This window comes from Mastigoproctus giganteus, chromosome 13 (genome assembly GCF_048544385.1).
Source record: "Mastigoproctus giganteus isolate SK-2022 chromosome 13, ASM4854438v1, whole genome shotgun sequence".
In the NCBI taxonomy this organism is placed as follows: Eukaryota; Metazoa; Arthropoda; class Arachnida; order Uropygi; family Thelyphonidae; genus Mastigoproctus; species Mastigoproctus giganteus.
In genome coordinates this window covers 129,424,214-129,436,412 of record NC_143587.1, presented here as the reverse complement: position 1 = coordinate 129,436,412, position 12,199 = coordinate 129,424,214, and the positions used below count along the sequence as shown (strand labels likewise).

Here is a 12,199-nt window from a genome sequence, read left to right as displayed (position 1 = left end):
TCAATGCTGAGGAAGTATAAATAATCAGTTTCCTTAAATGTATGGAATGGGCAACAAGAATGTTTTGTAGAGGAACTCCCTTTAAGCTCATCAGTCCGAAAGCTGTCAATAAAAAAAATCTCCATCTTGTTGGATCACACATAACATCCAGTGCATTGATTAAACCATTTACAGAATTGAACAGATCCTCCCTGGTGTAGACAAGAAGAATAAATTCTTCTCTGTACTACACAAATCAAATGAAGTGCCAGGTACTAACAGAATCTTTTTACTCAACCTGGAACAAAAGAGCTGCACTGAATTCTACAGTACATTCAGGTCCTATACCAGATGATTCAGTTCAGCTTGCATAAACTTTTGTATGGCTTCACGTTCACCAGTATCTTCAATTTCACTATTCTTACTTGGGAATAATCAAATCAGAGTCTATGCTAGAAGTAACAGAGTTCTGGGGTTTAGTAGAAATATGTATTACATTTTATAACATCTTCAGTACTAAAATGAAGATGTGAGACACAGCATTACTATTAAAGTGAAGATGCAGGAACAGCTTTACTATTAACTGAAGATGCAAGACACAGCTTTACTATTAAAGTGAAGATGTAAGACAGCTTTATAAAATATAAAATGTATAAAATATATTAGAGGAAATAGCTTTACAAAATATAAACCTATGTTCTGTAATACTGTACATGCAAAAATACAATCAGATAACATGGTCTCTGGGTTTTTTGTTTTCCATTAACCTACTGCCACATATTTTCAACATGCTGATGGCAGACAATGTAGGGCACATGATGTGTCTTGGTCACCAATTCTAACATCAAAATAAGCATGATACACTTTTTCATAAAAATCAATGATTCTCTGACTCTGCAGCATAAAATTTGCAGACATGCAGCATTAAGATTACTGATATACTGACAGTGTGACATTACCTGAAAAAAAATGTTACATTAATAATAACAATAATTATTAATGATAAATTAACATTTAAAACACCTACAACACTTCTTACAGTATTACAACACTTCTTACATCGGTTTCTGTGGCCATATTGCACCTCCCGAAGTTTTTGCATTTTGTACTCTGATCAAAGCCCGAGGCAGGATTCGAACCCACAACCTTTCGGTTGCCAAGTAGGCAATTTACCCACCCGGCTAGCCAGGTTGGCCTATACTGTTTGGCCACTTTAGGAGAACCACATAAGTTTTGACTATATATGTTTCATAATCAGTGCAAAAATATGCAAATCAACGTGGTCACATGATGTGTGACCACTTCAATTTATATATTTTTGACTGAGTAGTGCCCAAATTAGTTCACTGGCAATGGGAAATGGAAAATAAACAGGATCTCATAATACTTCCAAAGAGGTATGATTGTCAGTGCACATTTAGCAGATACTATAGCAACGAGGACAGCTACACTCATTGAGTGATCAGAGACTAGAAGACTAGTGTCACTCAGATCTTTAATAAATTGAAAAATGCTCCAAAACATCCTTGAACAACTGTATCTGAAAATGTAAGATGATGGAGCAAGGTGTTGGGCATCTGTTTGTTTGTTATTTGGTTTTTAGGAGCATTAGCAACTAAGGCCATATTGCTCCTAGGATATGCAGTGATCATTCCCTGACCTTTCTACATCCTCCGTATTTAGTGGTTACGGGCTCGGATACCAGCATAATCAAGAAGCATGTGCTATGCATTGCTGCTCCTGCCCACCTGGCTACGAAGGCACTTTTTGACATCTGAAGAGGATTTGCATGTGCACCAGCTTTCAGTAGAAAGCTGACGCACATGCAAAAATTTCAATTGTGATGAGAGGGCTCACATAAACAGAAAAGCAGCAGTTCAGCAGTTATGTGCAAATTGCGAATAGTGAGCAAGATTGTTACAGATGTTTGATTGGTTTCATATGGTGCTACAAACAATGAAATGGCTAGTAGACAACATCGGGATGACTTTACTCGGAGTCGAATAATTGGAAAGCTCAAGGAAGGTCGAAGTGCGAGGAGTGTGGCTGCAGAGTTCAGTATCGCCCATAGCATCATCTCACGTGCGTGGTCGGCCTTCAGAATGACAGGTACATCTGTTCGAAGGACCGGTGGTAGTTATCCACGAAAAACAACGCCCAATGATGACAGCTATATACTCCTACAGGCCAAGAGGGACCGACACCAGATAGCGGGATCCATTGCAAACCAGCTGCACAGGAGCACTGGACGTCACAGTTTACTGTGGTCAGGCGACTTCAAAAAGTTAGACTGTTTGCCCGACGGCCAGTACGCTGTGTCCCTTTAATACCTGCCATCGGAGACACAGTTTACACTGGTGTATCAAACACAAGGACTGGACAGCAGTGCAATGGGGTAAGGTATTCTTTACTGATGAGAGTAGATTCAGTCTCAGCAGTGATTCTGGACAACAGCTAATTTGGCGAGAGGTTGGTCATGGTATCACCCCGCAAACACACTAAAAGGGATCGATATGGCGGTCGAGGTGTTCTTGTCTCGAGGGGCATCATCTTGGATAGACGTACACAACTGCAAATACTGGAAGGCGGTACTGTAACCAGTGTATGCTACTGTAGAGAGGTAATCCTTCCCCATGTGCATCTATTCCGAGATGCCATTGGCCCCGAGTTCGCGTTTAGGGATGATAATGCCACACCCCATCACACTGCAACTATTGATATGCTTTTGGAAAGTGAGGACATTGTTCATATGGATTGGCCTGCCCGTTCTACCGATCTAAATCCCATCAAACTCATATGGGATGCTCTGGGGAGACGCCCAGCAGCACGTCCACACCCACCAGAAAATGTTCACCAGCTGAAGATGGCGCTGACAGAGGAATGGACGATGTTACTGCAAGAATTTATCAATAACATTGTTCTAAGTACGGACAGGTAGTGCAAAGCCTGCATCGATATTAGGGGTGGCCATATCTCCTACTGAGGACCATCTCTCCCCTTTGTTCCATCTTTAGCAGTGATGCATCTGTATCTTGGCAGCCAGTGCTATGTTGCCATTTTTGAATAAAGTCCCTCTATACCGTTTTGTTTCCGTTGTTGTGTCGGTGTTGTTTCCTTCATCATTTCTGTATCTCACGAGGCTCCTTTGGTATGCTTTTCTCATATCCAGGCCACTCCTATGAGAAGCTATAGGTGAAAACCTGACTGGTCCTTAAGTTCTGCACACCAGTATAATAAAGTAGATAGCAGTAGACAGGTTGGTACAAAAAAGATCCACTAATTTTTGTGTCCAACAAAGAAAGGCTAAAACATGTATAGATCCACTGCATAAAATGCAAAAGGCAAACAAAAAAGAGGAATTGGAAAATTAAAGATGTTGTTCGTGTGTAAGTAAATTAATGTGATTTTGCTGGTCCAATAAAACTGTGGCTAATTATGATAGATGGCCAATTTAAGAGGTTGAGTTATATCTTTGCCTTTTTGTAATGAGAAAGACTGGACTATTAAGATAATTATCCTGTTATTGTAACAGCCTTTAGCACTGAATAATTCTCTTCAATAATTACAATGTTGCTGTTGTTGGATATTAAGAACATCAGGTTGTGGGAGGGAGAATGGATCCTAGTCATAAACAGTAACTGAACCAACTCAGGCCTCTCCAAATGAGTGACAAGTGACGAAACCACTATACAGAAGACTCAATATTTACTACTGGATATATTTAGCATAAAATATTGATATACTGATGTGCTCAGCATAAAAACATACTGTTCCATGTTGTTTTATTATAACCTGTTTTAGTTAAAATTTTTTTCAATACTATAATAACTAGTTTATGTTAATTACCTCTCAGTTCTTTGCTGTTTTTATTGTTATTATTTACTATATTTGCATGCTTTAATTCTGATATATTACACACTGTATAGGTGTGTAATAGGCATCTGAAAGCTGTCTTTGAGATGCTTGTAATTTTTTTTCTCCCATTTGAATTCTCATCAATGCCATTTATAGTTAATATCTGTTTATGTATTTCTGTAACAAACTACTTAATTTTAGCTTTTTATTGAATTTTTCAACACTAAATGTTTTAACCCCCAACTGAATTTATGAAAAGGAAGACTGACAGAATAAAGAGAATACATTCACACTGCTTTATCTGTTATTATTTTTTTCTGATGTACAGTGTGGCAACAAGAGAGGGAAAATAATACAAATTACTGAAGATATCTCATTTACATATAGTATCTTTTCATTAATGAGGGAGAATATTAATATATGCTAACATTACTTTCATTCTACAGGAAATTGTCTCAGTAACTTTCTGAGTACTGTTCGTACTTTTAAACATTTGAAATAAATATTTAACTAGTTCCCAATAGTTTTATGTATTCTTCATGCCCTACAGCTGTTCTGGTGTGTAAACAAACTTCTTTTTTTTTTGATAAATTTCTTATTCCTCTATAGGCCTACATTCATTTGAAGATCATTTTCAAAATGATCAGCAAAAGTTTTAGCATCTACAGCATGGCTCATAATGCACTTGCATTTGGGTAATATTATCATATTGAAAATACTCTACAATTATTTCTTTATCAACTTTATATATTTTAATCAAATGAATAACACAATGTTAAGTATCACAAAAAAATTCTAAACAAAACCACTTATAAACTTTCTGTATATTAAAAACTTTTATATATATATATTAACCAAATGTGTTAGTGACAAAAATTGTATCTGAATGATTACAGAGCTACCATTCTTCATAATATATGGCAACTTCTTCAGCCAATAAGATTAGTAATATAAAAGAATGCTACTGATAATTTAAAATCTATAATAAGAGTGCCCTGTACTGTACCTTTATTGAAATTTGCACCAATCCTTTGTACAATAGAGACTGCCACAATCACAAATCAAAAAATATGGTGTTCAACCTCAGCAAAAGACTGAGCCAGTAACTGACTGAAATAATCATCGATAATACCAAGCACTAAAAGATTTTATTAGGCACAATGATGACCTGCTGCTCAGAATTTGTAAAACCCTGTACTACACATATTAACCTATATAATTTAAATACAAGGCATAATTTGTCAATGAAAATGACACCGTACAAAAAAAAATTACTGGATTAAATAAACAATTACAAAGAGCATACCTGACACCAGAAATATCTGCCTCATATGGATTGGTAACAGAATGAAGAGTATTAAACTGGCTTGACTGAGGAAAAATACAGTGATGGAGGGGTTGCTGTGGCATCAGATGATTAGCTGGATCAAATTCTCCAGGCATTATGTCCACATCAATTGAATTCTATCAATAAATTTAGAAAATTAGTTATAATAAAGAATTCTGAAAAATTTTTTTCAACAATTGCAGCAATGCTGAATTTAAAAGCCTGTAACAGATTTTTAGCATTTAATGAAGACTTCATGTTTTATTTTGAAGAAACTACTACAATACTCGTGGCGCCTCCGTAGCCAAGTGGGCAGGAGCAGCAGTGCGTAGCACACGCTTCTTGATTAGACCAGGGTTTGAGCCCGTGCCCACCAAATACGGAGGATGCGGAAAGGTCAGGGAATGACCACCGTATATCCCTGGAGCAATATGGCCTCAGTTGCTAATGCTCCTAAAAACCAAATAACAAACAAACAATACTCATACTAATACATATGTCAAATCACAAGGTGCTTCCTGTGGCCTCAACATATATAAAAAAAAAAAGAAGCTAACTGAATAGAAATCTATAACTCGTACCTGATCTGTCATTAGATGTCTAATTACAGTAACATTACAACCACTGTACACAGATAGACAATGGTAAATCCATTCAAGCGCATAAAGGATAAAACTATGTTAGCTGATCTGACAGAATATTTCAAAATACTTTTGCATCTAATATGAAAAAGATATTAAGATATCCACTGCTCAATTATATTGATAAACATATAATCAATTTATTATACACTATGTAAATCAATTTTTATTTGTCTTTGCATCAAGAATATTTAAGCCTCTATAATGCATAAATATTCTTGATGTAAATATTCTTAAATAATAAATTTAAATAATATGACTGTCTAACACTGTTTCACATATGAGTTCCAATCCTTTACATCAAGAATATTGTTGATATAAAGGAGGATAAATTATGGGTCATTCATAATCTCATATTTTTGATTTTTACCTCCTAAGGATAATACTGAATGAAATATTTATTTTTCCTTGAATCAAACTCACTCAGCCCACAGGAGCAGAAACCTACTCAAAGGAATTTTTTTTTTTGCCATTGTTTTTGACAACTGCCTAAAGTATCCCTTAACCTGAAAATGAACTTGACCAAACAGTGCTCCTATGCACGTATCCCAAATGATAAACTAATTTTTGGAATTGATATTGAATAGCAGAACTGTTTTGCTCCTTTTAAGTATCCCAGGACTATACAAAATAAAACAAATTCTTTTTTTTTTTCTACTTCCCAACAACTTTGATTATTAACCCATTACTTTCAAATACTGTAATTGCTCCCACCAGCAGAGGGAGGAGGAAGACAAGCAGGTGGTAGTATCACTGAAACATTTGACACTTCTTTTAAATAAATAGTTAATATTTGCTTAACAAAGGCAAATTCTTAATATAGATTAATTAAGGGAACTTAACAAATTCATGTTGCAACTGTAGTATAACTGCATTTTTGTCTAGATGATCCTGCATTACTTCTTTAATCAGCAACTCTGTTATCTTCCCTGGAACAGAAGTCAAGCTAATAGGTCTATAATTGCTCTTTTCATCCTTTGATCCTATTTGTGAATTGCAGGTACATTCGCACATCTCCAATCCATCGGGAATCCAAAGACTGTCTCACAATCATGGCTAAATGTTTTTGCTGCCTCCCTTAATATAATTGGGTAGATTCTATCCACCTCAGGTGCCTTTTTTTATGTTCAGCTTCAACAATTTCTCCTCTACTTTCCTTTAATTATCACAGTCATTTAACTCTCCACTAGAGTTTTATAAACTTCTAGCATCTCCACCTCTAAAAAATTCCTCATGCACAAATGTAGATGCAAAATACCTATTCAGTTAGTAAGAAACCTGAGCAAAATCATCAACAGTTAAACCATTCATATCTAGTGCTCCAATATGATTTGTCCCCCCTTCCCTCTAGTGTTCACACAAATAAAGAAGTCTCTGCTGCTCATCTTTGCATTCTTTTCCAGAGACTTTGTAATCTGCCTTAGCTTGCCTAGCCTCCAGAGAAGAAGAATGCATCCCATGCATTCTTCTTCTCTGCCATTAGCTCTCCAGTACATATAGAAAATTTTAGATTATACAATTAGTCCCTGAATGCTTCTCATTTAGAATTTGCTGTTGGTAACTTCATCAGTTGGTTCCACTACACAGAATTTAAAAACTGTCTAAGAATAACAGTCTGCAGATAAAAGATCCTAGTTGATCTCTTATATGCAGACCCTTAATGCACAAAGAGTTGCTGCTGATAATCAGATCAAGGTTGTTTTCTCTTGCTGACTCTCAAATGTAGTGTAGAAAAAATTCATCCAATAAATCCACAAAAGTCTTGCTACTGTGTGAGCTGCCAACCAAAACAGTCCGGTTAATATCTGGAAAATTGAAGTCCCATTATAAGACATTCTGATTTACTGACCCATTCTATTTGTCTATACAGTTGTTCATTATACTCATCAAGACACATTCCTACTCTCATTCTCTGATAAATGGCTAATAAACTGATATTTATATGTGATTATGCTTTTTCAAGGTAACATTTTTAATTTATTAATTTTAAATTCTAAATTTAAAAATGTTCACTTCTCTCCCTTAATAAGATGTATTATAAAGAAGAAAATCTCAACAAGGTCATGCTTGATTTAGACAATGTGCCCTATCATACTATTAATAACATTGAAGACTTGGATGACAACATACAAATCATTTTCATACCAACAAATATGATCTCTTTGTTGCAACCACTAGACCACAAAGGGTGACAGCAATATCCAAAGCTTATTATCTCCAGCAAACTATGCAACTAAATGTCAAACCAGATGGAGATGACTAGCTATGAGTACAAAAATTTTGGAGAGGACTTCTTAATATTTATTTACAATATTAAGAAGTCCACAGACTACTCCTACAGCATCATAGGAGGAAGTCATCTGGGGAAACAATGAATAGTGTGTGTGTGTGTGTGTGTGATGAAATACATGGTTGAACTGCATTTCTAGTCTATAGGAATCTGCCAAAGATGCAAAAATATGGATTGTGGAATTTGAATATGAGATCGACTTCAATGAGGTAGCCATTAGTAACATGGTGGAGATGCTGAAATTGCACAATGATTTAATGAGGATCTGATTGAGCTGACCTAATGACAACCTTAGTGAGTTAGAGCAACAAAAGGTAACAGTGCAGAAGGAAGAAGAAATGCAGCCAACACTGCAAGCACAACATAAAAGAATGATTGAAGTTTTCAGTTTATTCGATAAAGAGATGACCATTCTGATCCAAAAATAAGGTCAGCTAAGAACAAAGCAATAAGATCAGGCAAGGATTGAATGAACTGCACTTAACGAACTCTATCAAGAAAAGTAGCAAAATTCTGCCCAAACCTCTATCCTTGTTTTTTTAAAATGAGAAAATATTAGTTGTGTTAATACAATATATAACTAATAAATAACAACAAAAAATGTTTGTGTATACAATATAACACTTGTGTGCTTACTTTACTGTTTTAATAGTAAAGTAAAGATATGTTTAATTTTTATGTGGTTAAAAAGGTCTCAGACACCAGTATTCATGATAAAGGTAAAATTACCGTTTACTCCGAAGAAACAGAAACAAATAAGCTGCAGGCAGAATCCTTTAATAAGGTAAAGCAGAGCAAAACAAATTAAAACAGAAGCTTTCAAGTTTATCAGAATTTTTGTCAGCTGTATATAAACGTTATTACGAAAACAAAGAATACCCAGTTGTGGTCATATGAGGCAAACAAAGCATGACACGAGTGCAAGCAACAATCACTGGTTGGAATTAGATATTTATAGTTGTGACTGCAAAGTGCATGCATGGTGTGCATGCCAACGTTTATCACACTGGAGGATAACCGCCTACATAATAGGATGAATACGTGCTCCTTTATTGCGGTTAAAAGCGCCATGGCAACCCAATATGTGGAGTGATTCCAGCCACAATGGTCGTGGTAATTTCGTGAGTGGTTGATGACTTCGATGTCTCAGCATGGGTCAAGATTGTGTTGAGATAATCAATGCTCTGTGACTGCTGTGCGATTCGAATCAGCACACCAGATTGCCCTCTCATGCTCTGACATCCGGTCTTGAAGTCTTCTGCTAGCTTCTCCAATGTAACAAGCACTGCAGCCATAGCAGGAAATGCGATACATGAGCTACTCCATAACAGGGAGGGGATTGGCATTTTTTCTCTCGTGAGGAGGGATCGCAGTTTTCTGCCAGGTAGTTGTAAACATTTTATCCGGTGGGTGCGAGGGGTTTTAGAGAGGTGTTGAGATACGCCAGAGTAATAGTGGATAAAGGCTATCATTGTGGGAGGCCCTAGAGTGTGCTGCGAGCTCACAGGCCCGTAAATCACATTTGTCTAGGGTAGAGGTGGGGGTGGCCACATCTGGACAGTTCCATTTTTATTCTCATAACTTCGTCATGTCTTTCGTCCATGGAACTGGAATGGGTCTAGGCATGGGAGAATTGAGCACATGCAGTACTGAGAAGCTTACCAGATCCAATTACCAAAAGGTAATTGGATCTGGTAAGTTTAAGAATGTGTGGCCCTCCAGCTCTTCCGACAGAGCTGACGGGGGACACCCATAGTCGTGCCGTGGACCTGCCTAAATAGGGAGTCACCAAACATGACCACACCACCAGTAAAACACAGGTCTTCAGGGGATAGCGAGGTTCTATTGGGCAGGGTGAGGTTGCTGTTCAACAGATGTTTAGCGCATGTGATGGCTTGTTGAAATGGGACCGAAGTGAACAAAGACACGTCATATGAGGCCAAGACCTGGTCTTCAGTGATGGTAAGGTTGGAAATCAGTCATAAGAACTCCCCACTGTTTAGAAAACAGTAAGAACTCCCCACTGCTGAAAACAGTTGCCCAATAACTTCAGAAAAATGTTGCTAATCTGTGATTGACCAACCCACAAGTTCCAGTCAATATCTGGAAAGTTGAAAATCCCACAGAAGACATTCGGATTTACTGGCCCACTCTTAGTTCCCTGTACAGTTGTTCATTGCACTGAACAGAGTCATTAGGCCTGTAACACACGCCTGTATACATATATTCCCAAACTGGAAGTCATTTCCTTTGAGTATATTTAATAATACACTTATTTGTTTTAATGTTCTCTTTTTTGAACATACATGAAAGTGTATGAAATTTAAAAGAAAATACGTCAAATTTAAAAGAAAAAACAGCAGGCTCTCGTTATAACGCAGTTCACTCTATGCTGATTTGCTATAACGCTTTTCTTATATTATAACCCATATCTCACTATAACGCTCTTTTACCAGCGTACAGATTAAATTTTTGGCATGTTTAATGAAAACGTTTTATCTGATGTAGTCAATAGCTTGAAAATGAATAGCAAAACAGCATTAAAAAGTTTCCCAAGCCAACTTGCAAAATTTTCCCACGCTCAGTGAAATTTTCTTTCACGCTAATTTAATTGCAGTATGGGGGCTTGTTACGTAGTTTCAACATCAACATTTTAAAAAATGATCGAGTATATTGCTTGTAATATTTGCATTATATGCATTTATCCAAAATCTAGTCATCACTCAATACAGTGTTAGGTAACGGACAGTTTACTCAAACATTGTATAATAATTAATGCAACACAGTTACATTTTTGAAGATGAATAATGGTGGATAAGAATTAAAAAGCAACAACATCTGGACGGTACGAAGCCTACTAAGGTAAGAAAAAGACTGAATTTAAAAATTAAATTATACGTTTTGAAGTTACTGTTGTTTGGTTTTTAGGAGCATTAGCAACTAAGGCCATATTGCTCCGGGATATGCGGTGGTCATTCCCTGACCTTTCCGCATCCTCCGTATTTGGTGGTGACGGGCTCAAACCCTGGTCTAATCAAGAAGCGTGTGCTACGCACTGCTGCTCCTTCTCACCTGGCTACGGAGGCGCCATGTTTTGAAGTGAATCAATTCGTTCAACCACAAGTGAATGTGTGCAATCATTTAGGACTGGAAGATTTAACTGTAAGAATGATTATAAAAAATAAAGAATTAATTTTAGCAGGGAAAGACAGCTGTTCCACTGCAAGCAACTAAATTGGTTATGGCTAGGCCGGCTATTATGATTAAAATGGAGAGACTTCTAAATAATTTTATTGAAGATAATATCCAATGCACAATTCCATTAACTTAAATATTATTAAATAAAAAACAATTAGCCTATTTGATGATCTGAAGAAAGCTCACCTAAAAAAAAAAAAAGATAAAAAAGTGGAACCATTTAAAGCTAGTAAGGGCTGGTTTGATAGATTTAAAATTCAGGGAGAAGCCGTAACTTTCAAAAAAGAACTTCTTAAAATTATTGAAAAGAGGTGTTAGGACTGGCAGATTTAACTGTAAGAACAATTATAAAAAATAAAGAAGTATAACAATTATAAAATGTTATACTTCTCAACAAGTTTTTAACATAGATGAAACGGGACTTTTTTGGAAATGAATGCCTAAAAGAAGCTTCATATCGAAAGAAGGAAAAAACATGTCAGGCTTCAAAGCGGCAAAGGATCGGTTTATTTTATTGTTGAGTGCTAACACTGCAGGGGATTTTAAAGTAAAACCTCTTTTAGTTTACTAGAAAGAGGGCCAAAATACAACCCAAAATTGACCAAAGGTACGAAAACCCGACAGCCCAGGGCCATCGGATTAATAGACTCATGATTTTCATTGGCATTTTAAGTTTAATTTTGATACGTAATGTAGTTGATTACCACAAAATTATATACGTATGTAACGGAGAACATTTTATATGTACAGATTTTTAAAATTAAATATTTTGACCGACACTTTTACTACCGCATCTTTTACTACCATTTATTATTTGTGAGTCGTGGTGGTATAGACCACAATTCACAAATACATATGTTATATTACGGGGAATATGGCGCTTGCTTAGCACTGATTCACTTATCGCTC

The 12,199-nt window shown here is 36.3% G+C and overlaps 1 protein-coding gene across 1 annotated transcript in view; it reads right to left on the bottom strand.

The window, feature by feature from the left end:
- The window catches only part of PolD2 (DNA polymerase delta subunit 2), a 160,296-nt gene that overhangs the window by 81,501 nt on the left and 66,596 nt on the right, over positions 1-12,199 (bottom strand). Inside the window, exon 7 of the mRNA XM_090388016.1 lies at positions 5,141-5,298. Within this exon, the coding sequence (XP_090244142.1) occupies positions 5,141-5,298 (158 nt within the window). The remainder of the gene's footprint in view (positions 1-5,140; positions 5,299-12,199) is intronic.